The sequence below is a fragment of the Macaca nemestrina genome, chromosome 11 (genome assembly GCF_043159975.1).
Source record: "Macaca nemestrina isolate mMacNem1 chromosome 11, mMacNem.hap1, whole genome shotgun sequence".
Taxonomy (NCBI): Eukaryota; Metazoa; Chordata; class Mammalia; order Primates; family Cercopithecidae; genus Macaca; species Macaca nemestrina.
The window spans coordinates 89844816-89859431 of NC_092135.1; the positions used below are offsets into that span (position 1 = coordinate 89844816).

Consider the following 14616-nt stretch of genomic DNA (forward strand, 5'->3'; position numbering starts at 1 on the left):
AAAATGCAGATGTAACTATCAAATCATCAAGCTGCTGAAATAAATTCAGATACTCTCTAGAGCTGGCAAGGTGATGTCAAAAAAGTTAAACTTGAAGAATGAGACTTAGATTTCTAAATGAGATTGGTTGGAGGAAGCAGAGTTAATAGGAGAACTCAAGACTGAAACAATCAACATTACTGCTATGTTTGGAGGAGAGTTTAAAAATCAATTCTTTCTGCTTGTTCTAAAACTGTTCTGCCAAAAAACTGACATTGTTACATGCCTTTTATTTTTTGGTTTATTTAATCTTCTTTAACACAGCCATTGTTGGTTCAACAATCCAATATTTGAGGTTACATTATTGCAAAAATAAGGACATAGCTGAATAGGTTATGCCATCAATACATTTGTTAATCCTATCCCTTTTATTAAAGACAAAGCATAGTTTGTTAATACTGTCTTGGATTAACTCTATTTGTAAGGTTACTTACAGTGGTGCATACTAAAGGCAGGGGATTTGCTCCCTGGACCAAGTGTCTTTAAACTATAATTTAACAAATCATTAGCATTTTGTAATTAAAAACAGATAAAGCAATATTTTAGTATAATGTTAGGTAGCAGTAAAAATTACCCTGTCTGAATATATGTGTACATATACATAAAACACTAGCATGCTTTAAGAAGTTAAGAAACATTAATATTCTGTGAAATTAATATATAAATTAAATACAATCTGGAATGAAATTCCCATTATGTACAAAAAAGAAAAAATAGAATATTTCATTTCCAAAACCTATAGATTTTAGCATCTTATAAGCCTACATCACATCATATGGAATGTAAGGGTTAGTTCAAATTTGAAGAGCATTGAAGAATAGTATGAGCCAAGTTTCCACAAAGCAGTATATATTATTGTATTTTGAATATTTATATTCGTTCCAATGTTAACAAGACAACATCCGTTTGAGCTTCCCTAAAGAAATATTTGTAATATCTTTTATTTATTAAGAAAAAATACAGCTTTAACACTGTTTGTTATTATTTAAAAATATTAGAAAATTAAAAAATTTTGAAGATGACATGTTATTCCAGGATATATGAACTTCTTTAGTATTGTTATTTAAGGAGTGAAATAGTTAAGCTACTATTGTAAATATTTTACTTTCAAGCACATACATTTTTTTCTCTGTTTTCATTCTTTTCGGCATTGTTTCCTGTTTCATTTTCTAAATTTTCTTTCTTATTTTCTGAATAGTCCTTACTTTACTACATATCTTACTTCATTAGCTGACTTTTATAGTCTCTTCATTTTTCCTTCGTTTGCAATAATACAATGGTTTCTATTAAGTAAACAACCAACTGAGCATCTCTTTTTATCTTTTGTAGATGTTTTCTTCTTAAAACATATAGTTATATGTTTAGCTTACATATTTATGTATATTATATATCAACACAAAGAATAAAATTAGATTCACAGAGTACGGTGGAAATACAATATACTACTGGTACACTATTCAGCAAGCTTATGGAATGACAAAAAAGAATGAATCACTTTTCATGACTAGTATCTTAATTATCCTCTGTTTTTTTCTGACTAAGCCAAATAGATTAGCATTTTTCAACTGCTCAATTTCTTCTTCAATCTTGGAGACATTCTACGGAGATAGAACCTAAGTGCAAATTAAAAGTGGAGTCCGTGACAGGTCGCTCTCACGGTAAAGCCTGGTCTCTTGTGTGTTACTATGACTATGTGGTCAATGATTACTGCCTGGACAGGAACGCAGGAGTGGGTGGGTCGTGCTGGAGATGTGCAGGAATTTGTTCCTCGGCCCTGGAAGCCAGCTTGAGCATAGCACAGGATGACACAGCAGCTCTAAGCTCAGGTGGACTGGTGCACCTGGAGCACGGCGGGCTGCACGGGGTCCTCATCGGAGCGCTCCGCCTCCTCAGAGGTTAGCGCATAACCACCCTCATAGCGCACCTTCTGTGCCTGTTCCAGGGCCACTGACTCCTCCTCTTCATCTTCCACAATAGTCAAGTCAATGTTGCTGTCCATTCCCGAGTTACTCCCCCTGGAGGTCACCTTCTCAGCAGCCTCCTCTGCGGTTTCCTCTTCCACCAGGGCGCTGGCGAGGGACGCTTCCGAGAGACCCTCTGCAAAGGACCCCTCTTCCTGGTCATGCGGCATCCGCTCGCTGCTAGGCAGGTCTTCTGACTTGGTCTCATTTTCTTCATGGCTTTCTCCGTCTCGGACTTTCTTCCGCCCGAAAGTGAGGGGAGAAACCTTGAAAGGGGAGCTTTTTCCTGAGGATAGTTTCTGGTGATTTGACGTGAGAGATTTCTTAATCTTCTCTCTCCTCTCTACAGATACGATCTTTGTCCCCAGCTTGTTCATCTTTTTCTCGATGTTCTGGCGAGAAAATGCTTTCTTGAGGCTATCCACTTTCTTGAGGCTGGATCTTTTTATTTTCTCGGCTCTACTTTCTTCCACCTTTTCTTCGGCACTGTCTTCCAGGGCCTCCTCATCGTGAGGCAAATCATCATCTGACGAGAGGTCCACGGTGTGCAGGGTTTCTTCCAGGGATTTGTTTTCATCCGGAAGCTCCTCCTTCCCTTCCACGGCGCCGGAAACGGGCTCTTTCACAAACACACTGGCAGGGATCTCATTTTCCTCCTGAAAAGACGGACGGTATAGGTTTCATGTTAATAACATATTTCACAGATAGTCCTGAGCTGCTGTAATACGTGTGTCTGTTTTGGGGACACGGTGATGATAAAAACCAAATGTTTGTGGCACGAGTTTTCTAGACTAGGAAGAGTTAATTCCAAACTCGTCAAGTCATTCTCTTTAGGCTGGATAAGGCCAAGGGCAGCCTGTTGGGAATATCAGAAGGACAGCCGGCAGAAACTCTATCAGTGACAGGCAGAAGGGAAGTGGGCAGTGACTGAGATAGAACAGGAAGCTGCTTAGATAACGGAGCTAAAGTACGTTACTGTACTGTCAACCCACAGGCCCTCTCTCTCCTATCCTCTTTTGAGGTCAGAGGGCTTGAGCCTGCAAAAATCCCACTGCAGAAGAGCCTGAAGGTCAAGTTGGCAGATAAAAGATAGGGCAGGGGTAAGAACTGAGAAGTCGTCAAATACCAGACACACATAAAGCCTTGACTGGGTTCCCTCTCCAAGTAGGAGTCAGAAGTAAAGGTAGGGTCAACCTTAGAATCCGTTCAAAGGTCCACACTAATTTGGCTGAGGACATCATTTTAGAGTGAGAGAAGCAAGGACTAGGCTTCCTGGGGGTGCACTCAGGAAGCCTTGTGGTTTAGAATATCCTTTGGGGAGTTATTAAGGGGAGGTGAGATCTTAGGGTTATTTTTAGAGTAGTGAGGGGAAATTACTCTTCCAGTCATAGTTTATCAATTCTCTAGTGTTACACAGAGCTTCTTTGGGCAAGGATACTTTGGCCCTCACCTCCAGCGAAGAGTGAGGAGAGAAGCACAGAAAGCTGCCCCCTTCACCGTGGCCAGCACTCTCCTCCAGCTGCTGGGCACACAGGCAAAGAGGGCTCCTCTTGGCTTTCAAGGAGCAGCACCCGAACACTCATCTCCAGAGTGGAAGGGGGATGGTGTTGCAACACTGCTCACTGGGGAGTTTTGAATGCAGACAGACTCGGGTTACACAGCTAAAGAACCCTTGATTTTTAAATATTTTTCTTTGAATATTGGAAAAGGAGAGCCTGTCAGCAAAATGTCTTCACATCTTTTTTGAAAGAAATGGCACAGTAGTGAATGTGTGGCCAGAGGCCTGAGTCTCAGTCTTTGCTGTACTACTGAATAGCAGGACAGCTTTCAGCAAATAACTTAATCTCTTTGGGTCTCAGTTTCTTCCAGATATGAACAAGAGATTTGACCTAGATTAGTAGCTTTCATACTGCACTCCCAGGGGCACCAGGGGTTCTGCTGGAATGCCAGAAGGGGGCAAGGCTCCAGACCCCCCTGCCACCCCTCCTGCAACCAGAGCCTCAGGATTGCCTGCTTATATCTAAGGCTGTTCAGTAAACTTTCAGTTTGAAAAATAACTGGATTTAGTGGATTTTAAAGTCTACTTGGGACTTAAACGTCATGCAAAGTTTATGTTAATGGCAAGAACTTCCCTTCTTGTTTTGTAATTTTGATTGACTGAAAAGATGAAAACATGCTTTAAGAGTGTCACTTTATATTTGATACAAAGACTAAATAAAGTTTAGATATTACAGAGAAACTAAAAAAACTTTCCTTATTAATAACTGAATGGTAGAATTATGATGTTCCTTGAAAAATACAACCCTGTCTCTCCCCTTACACACACTATACAGAGTCCTTTCCATAAATTGGTTAGAAACAAAGGATAATGTCTTGTGTCGAGGCAAAAAGCAGAAAAGTCCAATTAAATAGAATCCTTGTTAGAATGATGATATCATATATTGTTTCCCAAAACTCTCTCCACACTCTGCCATTTTGAATGTCATGGAAAGTGTCCAGGCCATAGTAAAAGACAAAGTAAAAATAAATAAATAAATAAAAGGAGCATGGGACTGTCACAAGTTATTATAACATAGACTTTTACAAGCACTGCTTTCCCGTGTTTCAAGTTGAGGTTGCTTCTAGTTCCCAGGAATGTACTCCCCATGAGGGCAGGGATTTTTGTCTCTTGTCCATGCTGTGTCCCAATACCTAGAGCTCTACAGTTGCTTGTTAAATGAGTGCATGTTGGGTAGGTGGCTTTCTAAGAAAGCCCTGAGAGTGGCTGGAATGGAGATTGCCCTCTCTTGGGCAGGCTTGAGGCCTATGAAAGAACACGTTTACCTCTGTGTCTAGAAGGAAGTTTGCTGACTTCTGGTGCCATTAGGAAATCAAGAGAACCTAAGTCCCAATGGAGGCAATGATCTCTATTTTTAAGGAAGGATTTTCTTTGCAGCGGATGGGTGTTACTAAAAGAGGGTTAGATAACTGAAATAGCTAAAGCTTGGATGCTTAGTCTAGAAGCAGAATTACTTCTGGGGTTGACAAGAGGGTTGAGAAGGTTTGACAGGAGTTGCTTACAGGGAAGGAAGAAACCAAGAGATCAGTGAAATGTCATTAAAAGTCCTCAGTGAGGAAAGCAGAAATTCAGAAAGAAAGCTGCAAAAATAATCCTTGGCTACCAGAGAAGAGTTACATTTTGTATAGTATAATCTCTCAGGGTAATCAAAGGTAGTAAGTTGTATAACTTCCCTTTCTTTAATCCCAACAAAAGGTAGGCATATTAACTGAACTTCTACAGGAATTAAACTAATAATATTACAGTTTTTCTTTAAATGTACATTTTATTATTACAAAGGCATAGTTGCTGTTGAGTCTTAGACTCTTTCGATGCTTTCATCATGTATCTTTTGAGGACAGCTTTGAGGAAAGTTATTATAAGGTGAATCATATGTGATCTGTGGTAGATACACACTGTGTATATGAATGGGTGCTGAGGGAAGGTAGGAAACCCAATTGAACTCTTTTGTAAAATGCCAGGGAAATTATATGAGGGCTTTTTTGATGCCAGCTATAAAAATAAACCCAGCAGGAACAGAGATAATCCAGAATGAGTTGGATGTGTCTTTATGCAACTGGAAACAAGTGAGATATGTCTTCTTGGCTAACTGCTATGCTTCTGCTGTCATTTTAATTACACAAGCAGGATTTAATGTTCTGTATATTGAACAGTGTTTATTTTGTGGCTTCTGATGGCATCTACTCTGAAGGTAAGCCCTTTCTTTTCACACAAAAATCCATGAATGTCCAAGCACATGTAGCTCTTACCTTTCCATAATGTTTGTTTGGAAGCAGAAAAATACTGATACTTTTCAAAATTTCTATTCCATAGTAAAACATATGAGTGGTGTTTGACAATTAAGTAACTCTTATGGTGGTGGATACTCAGTCTAAACTTCAGCCAGTGGATGCTGGATAACTGCCCTCTCCTGAGGTGCCTAATCTCACCTGCATATGTGCCCTGTGCTCAAGCTCCCACATACACCTCATGGAAACACTTGATATTTCATATGCCTATAAGCAATGTGACACTTCTACCTTCAGCTTCCTGTTGTAATGTTTCTGATTTGCTTTCTCTTACAGGTTGCAAGACTGATGACGATTTCAAGAGGGAAGATCAAGTACACATCCTCAATTCTGTCACTGCTTCCCTGCCCTCATTACTTATAGTTCTACTTAGGGTTTGTAGCCCCTGAAAATGGCACTAGGAATCCCTTGTGGGCTGCACTGCTTCCTTCGGTAGTTCTGCCCAGTGGAGGCCCTCAGGAGAGCTGATTATTTACCCTTTGTTTTCAAAAAGGTCCTCAGCTCCCCTGATGCAGGTGTTCCTGGTTCTGACCTTTCACAAGAACCCTTAGGAGTTTTTCAAAAGAAGGGGAATAAAACAGCACACTTCAAACATATATGACTGATAGGCTCACAGCATAAAAATGAATGGAAAGAACTGAAAAGGTAGCATTTCTCCTTGTAGTTCAGCTTGTTTGCTGTTCATATCGATCCTAGTGAACTAATAGTCCATTTGTATCAACACAGACAAACTTGCCAACATGCTGGACACTTCTTGGTTTGAAGCTCATGGAAGCAAATCTTCTGTGTACATATCTAAATACCTAGATATGCACACTGTAACAGAAAAGAAGACTCTATGACTTGCCTTAGAAAGGAAATCATAGTAAGTCATTTAAAAGCTTGCATAAGGAGAGAATTCGTGTCACTAACTCAACATTCCTGTTGGTAGAAGAAAATAACAAAGGATGTCATATTCCCACTGGGATGCGGTAGCATCCTGGAGGGATATGAAGACCATAAATTTGTGTCCATGGACTGTTTTATCCAATAATCTCTAAATACTAGTTATTAAAATAAAACTGTGCCCACCTGACATTCTGATTTATAGGTCTTTTTTACACATTGATGGTTTTCTCCGATTTGTGTTTCTGAGGTATGGATTGCCAAGTGGATACAGTCATTGATTAGAACTGCACCCCTAAGGCAGCTGTCAGTAGAATCAGCAAGTCATAAGAATAAAATGCATTAGTTATAATCCCTGAGCAGTCTTTCACATTCTGGAGGATTTAAAAGTTTCATTATTTGTCAGTGTTATCAAGGGTTCAATTCTTTTTTAAGACACACTGGTTAGGTGTTCTTTGTTACAAATAAAAAACACAAAACAAAACCAAACAAAAAAACCAAATCACACTGAATTATTTAAAAGCTGATGTAGAAAACCCAGCAAACATGAACTTTACCATGGTGGGATTATAGTGCTTGTTTTTACTCATTTTGCAATTCAGTTCTATAATCTCTATTATTAATAATAAAATGAAACCTAGCCAGTCACTGTTTCTCAGGGCCTCTGTTTCTTTGATATAAAATGAAGTTAAACTGAATCATTATTAAGGTGCTTTCCAACTCTAACATATTTGAATCTGTGATGTTAACATAAACTCCACAAAAAAGAATTAACAAATTGCAGAATTGATTCCATAGTGTACTGATACCAAATGTGTTTTGTTTTATGTAAGAATCAGAACTATAGGACCTGAGTTGCATTGGAGAATATTTTTCATTCATTCAATTCAAACAGATATAGATTACAAAGCAGTGGAAGGGGCAGCATTTACTTGGAAGGGCTGCATCTGAAAGAGTCTAGTTTTTTTTACGTCAGAGTATGTAATGATTCTTTCTAAGGAATACCAACAATTATCAGTTATTCACTTAAAGTGCCTGGGGCAGTGCTCACCTTCAATAAATGTAAATAATAACAATAAGAACAAATATTTTGTTTACCTCATAAAGTAAAAGGGCACTGGATAAGTAACACATCAAAGCTAATATCCCATATGGGAACATTGTAGTGTGATAGAAACATGGCGAGTTGTCATATAAAGGCATCTTTTCTTATCTATATCCTCATTTCTTCCAGGTCTGTACTAATGTAACAGTCTTCAGAGCAGTGACTTTGGATAAAGTACAGGCTTTTAAAAAATCAATTTAAAAATGGTCTGAAGATGTTACACTTTTAGCGCCTTTCTAAAATTCTGACCTTATCAAAGGAACCCAAAGGATGAAAATTCGAACACATTTATAGGCTCAATTCTCCAGAAATGTATCCAGTGCAAATAGCTAACCTTTCCACTTTTTTCACCCAATTTCCCAATTTTATGTGGATGAAAGTGTAAGCTGTCCATGAGTACTCTCGTTTTGTTCCCAGGATTTGAAATAATCTCCCAACTGCTTTTTCAAATAATCATTACTAGAACCTTAAGAGGACGTAAGAGGGTACTGCATCCTCAGGGCCAGTTACCTGTGAAATTCTAGTCTCTTAAATCAAAAGAGAAAATTTCCTCATAAGTGTAGAGTCACTGATTTTCTGTACAAATTCTATTTTTTCTTTTAGTAAGTGATCGCCATGATGAGAAGCAAAGTCTCAGTCTTTCTTTAGCATTTGCTTTTTGATCAGAATGCCTATGAGTCTTATTTTATTTATGCTGGGTCATGTCACAGTATTTTGAATTCAAATATTGATCTGAAGCTATTACAAAAAAGTTTAAAAGAGAAAACTGCAGAATTTAACTAGGATTTTAACATTTATTTTATTGCTGAAAGAGAGATGAATGTTTCTTCAGTTTTAGACACTGCTGGTTATAATTTAAAGTAATTGCTAAGAAATTAGATGCCTACCATCTACAACAATGTTGTAACATTCAGTACAGAAATAATGACATGTTTTAAGTAGGACAAATTAAGGACAAAGTTTGGAATTTTAAAAACGCAATTATGGCCAGGCATGGTGACTCACGCCTGTAATCCCAGCACTTTGGGAGACCGAAGTGGATGGATCACCTGATGTCAGGAGTTCAAGACCAACCTGACCAACATGGTGAAACCCCATCTCTATTAAAAATACAAAAATGAGCTGGGTGTGGTGGCGGGGGCCTGTAATCTCAGCTACTTAGGAGGCTGAGGCAGGAGAATCACTTGAACCCAGGAGGTGGAGGTTGTAGTGAGCTGAGATTCCACCATTGTACTCCAGCCTGGGCAACAGAGCAAGACTCTGTCTAAAAGAAAAAAAAGTATCTTCAACCACTAACCAAAGCAGACCTGTAGATTTCAGCGGGCTCGACAGGACTCCCCAAACTGAAAATGTACTCTTCTCAACAGTACCGTACCAAGTATGCTCAGGTCATGGGATAGATTTTCCTTTCTCACTCTCTTATTTTTACGTAATTTTTTGTCTTAAACTAGAAACAGTAGATTTAACAAGGGGAAGTCCAGCATAGGATTCAGATGGGCTGAAAATGATAAATTACCTAAAGACACTGAGTAACACCTGGTACATATTTGCCCTCCACATTCTCCACAGGTCTAGGAAACAGTCTCCTTATGCTACACTGTGAAGATTATGCTGTGACTAGAGGGTTTATTTAGAGTAGGTCTTTTGGGAAGAGTCCTTTGCTTTCGTGGGGATGAGATATAATGTTGATTTCAACATGGCGGTAGTTATACAATACATGGTTCTCTGTGTATAGCAGAGCTGTTTTAAGATCCTGGGTAAGGTGAGGTCAGTTTTTACCCAAGGGCCATATTTCTAACCAAGCAAAAGTGTAGCCTTCTTTCTGAGCCAATGAATTTCAGATCCACTCAGTAATATCTTCTATTCATTGAGCACTTATACCATGCCAGTCCCTGCTAACTATTTTAAATGTTATTTCTTTCATTCCTCACTCTATGAGAGAGACAGGAGGGAAGAAGCATTAGTGTTCAAGAGTACATGCTTTGAAATCAATTAAACATGAGTTTGAATCCCAGTTTCACGACTTGCTTACTAACTAGCTTCAGACAAGCCATAAACATTTTCGAATCTCAACATCCTCATCTGTAAATTCAGGATAAATAAGATGCTTACCAATGTATGCTGGATTTATTAAATGCTTGATTTTTTTTTTGCTCTTATTAATATCATCGGTGTGTAGATGAGAAAACAGGTTTGGAGAAGCTACAAACTGTGTCCAATATGACATATTTAGCAAGTGGTAGAACTAGGATTTGAACTACTGTTTGTGTGACTCCAAAATTTATCTTCTGAACTACTATACTGGACCACTCTCTAATACAAATTATTGGTTTATCCATTGGCATAATTACTACTCTGGGGAAACTGCTACTTTTAGAAGGACCAAGAGAGTCCACTGAGTGACTATACTTGCATTTGTTTTTTACAAAACAATCGTCTTGCGATGCCTTGAGAGTTGAGAATTCTAGTATTCTTTAGGCTAGTAAAGGATCTTCCACGGCTTAAGAAAGGTCCAGTCACTTGCCTCTAGTTTCCTGCCTCCTAAAATGCTCTTGAAATGTGTCCTTGGGGATGGCTTTCTAAAGGGGCCAGAATGGAGTCCAAGCACATTGCTGTGGATACTTTTAGCTTCCAGTTTGGTCTTGAGCACCCCTGTTTCAGCTTTTACTCACTAGGTGGAGAATTTCTACTATTTCTGGCTGCAATTTCACACCTGCCAATTCAATGCGACAAAATAGGAGACCATGTCAGGCCCTCAAAACAGCATATGCCTTTAAGTTCCCAAGCAGGTTTTTTTTTTTTTTTTTAAATGTCAGATTTATAATTCTCCTGAATTTCTACTAGCATATCCTCTCCATCCCTCCCCTCAACATCTGCAGAACATCCGTGACAAAACAAAACAAAACCCAATCCTGACAAATTGTGACTTTCCTCTACAAGATAAATGCTTTTTTCCTCCTCCTTAACTGAGGGATGGGACAAGAGAATTTGCCTGATTCATACTGGAAGCAGGACAATTTCCTTTGGTGTCTCAGACTTAAACAGGTCTGTACATGTTTGGTTTTGTTTGGAGATCAGTATTTAATTTAGAAATGCCTTGAGAGCTGAGATTTCTAATATCTCTTAGGCTAATAAAGTAAGGATCTCATATGGTTAAGAAAGGCCTAGTTACGGTATCTCTTTTCAATTCATCTGGTGCATGAAAAGCCACTGCATTTGCATTAAAAGCTGAAAAGTTTTCAGCTGCAAAAGCCTGTAAGGTAGAGGAGGACATCAGCTCCCTAAACCTTTACAATACTCAAGTGCAATTTGAGGAGGACAAAAAAGCAGCGAGATGAGTCTTTCCTTTTATGGGGGTAGGAAGGCTTAGGTTCTAACTTGGCAGAGCAGATTCCTTTTGAAAAAGAAGGCTCCCTCGGTTTAAATCTCAATTTCTAAATCTCTCTTGGGAGATGAAGGCTCTCCCTGTGTGCCTTTCACAATCAAACTGTTGGTTATAGCCTCTCCCTTCCATGGCTTTGAAATCTTCTCCTATTCATATGGTCACAACAAGACAGCCCTGGGGCGAGGATGGCAATCACTTCCTGGGCTCTGTGCTGGCTGGATTCCACTGGGCGGAAGGGCTTCCAGCATTAGGCAGGGCTGCCCTGGGATTCACAAATGCCCACCACTTGGCGGAACAACAGCCCCACGCAATCTCCCTGTCCCCAGATAGCCTCTTGCTACATTAATTGCATCATTGATGCATTAAAAAAAAATTAAGTGGCCTTTTTATTCGAAGGCAACCGTTTGAGGGAGAAACATTTAAGACTAGCCTTTGCGACTATAGCTGATAACATTCCGTTTATTTTACTTAACAGTTGTGGTCTCTCTGAACAAAGAGAGGCATATCTAGTGTGTTTGTACTCTCTATTTCTAGTGCATTTGCTAGAAAAGAACTCTGCAAGATTGCTTTGCCCCAAAAAAGTCTTAAAAGAACAAGGCTAACTAATGGAATCAATCCTCTATTTGCTTGGTCCCCAAAACGTTGGTAGCCTTTGTACAAAGGGATAGTTTGACTTTTTGGTTAAAAAAAACAACAAAATACCTCACATGATCACTTCATTTCCACAAAGAGTTAATGAACAGCCACTGAATTAATTTGCCCTGTCCAGCTAACAGCTGCAGCCAGAGCCCTACGCCCCTAATGCAAAGAGATAAATGAATTTGACTAGGGTGCAAGCACCTGCACGTCTTCCCAACCTGTACAGAGTACATCCAGGTGTTCCCTGACAGATGACCCGGGGCCTAAACTAAGCCCGCGGGCATCTTCTTTGGGTTAGTCTGCAGTGACCTGGAAAGTTCCCACCCCTGTGTGCAGATTTCATATTTGCTTGCTGTAGGCAGACAGGGGACAGTGCCTTATGTGTGTGATCCCTGACAGGCAGGACAAATGTGAAAATGTCTGTGAGAGCCAGGATGAGTGAGATCAAGAATGTTGAGGAGTTCCAGCCCTCCTGTAAGGAGGCATAGGTGACACTGACCTGGAAGATGAGCACTTTGAAATGGTTGCGTCGGAGGAGCTGGGCGTGGTTGTTCTCCAGCCGCTTCACCTGTGCGCTCTGCCTGTCCATGCGCTCTTTGACCGCGCGCGTGTGGGCGCTGACCTTGCGGGACTTCTCCAGCAGTTTGCTCACCGTGTTGCTGGTGGAGGCCTGGTACTTGGAGAGCTTGGTGAGGTCGTTCTGGATGCCCTTCACGGAGCCCTCCAAACTGATCTGTCGCTGCTCCATCTTGTGCTGGTTCTCCTGCACGGCGTCCAGCATGTTCACCAGCTTGTCCAGGAGCGTGAGCACCGTGACGGCGTTCACCTGTGAGTTGTCCCGGATGGCCTCATCCGTGTTCCCCAAGTTCAGGCTGGGGCTCGGTGTGGAGGAAGGCATCGGGCTGGGGCTCGAGGGCTTTTCCTGCCGCATGTCAGACCCAGGGTGCTGGAACTTTTCGGCCTGTGCAGCGTCCTCTCCCATGGCTAGGCAGGTGGGAACGTTCTTCCTCTCTGGGAGCTGCTTCTTGCTCGGGTGAGAAGTTGCGGTGGTGAGGGTGCAGGATGAGGCCCGCTGGTTGGAGCTCAGAGCACCACTCTCTAGGACTGGCAGAGGTTCAGACAGGCAACAACTGGCTACGCTGATCAGGGGAACTGCATTCCAGCTGCTCTTAAAGGCCCTGCTCCACCCAGTGGGAGGAGAAGTTTACAGAACTGAGAAGGACTCAGGGTTCAGAAGTATGCACACACTTCCTAACCGCGTTCTGGGCACAGGACACTTTGTCGCAGGTTTAGCTTTTCTTTCCTGCTCCCCTTCCCTTTTTAAAAAAGTTCAATGTCGTATTTCAATCATGACTTCATCTAGAGGCGGAGAAAAACATGCTAACTTGGCCCAGCTCCACAGCTTCCAATTGACTACAGCTAGTAAACTTTTCTCTGGCTGCTATGCTACAGATGCAACAGGGTGCCTGTTTCTTTTTCCTGGATACAAGTTATTGTAACGGAAAGTATTGTTTGCATTTGCCCTCGAACTGACTGATGGATTGCAGAACACCGGGTGTCCTATTGGGAGGCATAGAGTTTAAAGGGTACTGCAGCCAAGTTTGTATTATTAGTTTCTCATTTGCAAAGGAATGGAAGTAACTCTGATAATGATAAGGAAAGCAGCTCAGTTCTTATTACTCTTGCAGCTGGGGATACAAAATAGGTTAAAAGAGATTGAACTTTAGGGATATTAAAAAAAGTAATGTTGCTGTTATGACTATTATCGTGTAATATATGTAAACTTTTTGGATGACCACATTTAAAAAAATAATTGTTTTTTTTCAAGAGGTGAGATTGAGAGAGGAAAAATAAAACGTAGTCTTTTTAAGAACCTACCATGATGATTTGTTTTAACTAACTTTGAGTTGATGAGGAGAGATGTTCTCAAATGCCCGTCTCTGCAAGGCATTTATTGACACGTGCCCAGGAGTGTCTGTTGGCAGGCTGAGTTGGAGTTTCTCAAGTGGTTCTAATGTTTGACATTTTAAAATTCCTGCTCAGTGAAGTAGCACACCTGTTCTCAAATGTGACCCTCCTCAGCTGAACCCTTGGGATGTGGGGCTTATTTCCTAAAATGGCTTTACATGCTTGAGTTGATTTTAAATGTATCCAGCCTTTGAAAGTGCTTTCAGCAGGAAGTTTGTAATAGGTCTTCTATGAACAATTTTGAGAAGAACAAGTGCCAGCTCATACCAGGTCAGGGATTGATAATGGAGCAATGCCATTCATCAATAGTAACACCTACGTGTAAGCCAATCACTCAGCAGGCCATTGGTTATCACATTGGTTGAATCTCTGCCTTCTGCTATATGCATGAAGCACTATCCGGAAGACACTGGCAAAGCATGACCGAGACCCTGCTCTCAATGAGTATAGCTGCCAGTTAGGAAGATGAACTAAAGATATATACAGAGGCCTCCAATTTCTTCAGATAATTGGTACCACCAAAACCCACTTAAAGCAAATGCTTTAAAAATAGAGACCAAAAAGGTGAAAAGAAGGTTTGGTTGAGATGTTATCTTTTAAAAAAGTAAGAACATTATTAAAATTAATTTATCTTATATTTGATAAAATTTAGTTAATCAAAAATGTGTTAAATATTAGAATAAAGGATGAATCAAGTGTTGATTTTGAGAAGCACAATTTTCTAACAAAATTATATGGTATCATGACACGACGTCCTTTTACATTTGACTTTTGTGGGCAAATCATAG

General features: G+C 40.3%; 1 protein-coding gene across 1 annotated transcript; it reads right to left on the reverse strand.

Moving 5' to 3' along the window:
- Positions 1-262: 262 nt before the first annotated feature.
- On the reverse strand, positions 263-13042 carry CAVIN2 (caveolae associated protein 2). The gene is made up of 2 exons (XM_011718235.2): positions 12360-13042; positions 263-2656 (listed from the first exon to the last, which is right to left on the reverse strand). The coding sequence occupies exons 1-2, from the start codon at positions 12840-12842 to the stop codon at positions 1862-1864; spliced, it is 1278 nt and encodes a 425-aa protein (XP_011716537.1). The 5' UTR covers positions 12843-13042; the 3' UTR covers positions 263-1861.
- Between the last annotated feature and the right edge of the window lie 1574 nt (positions 13043-14616).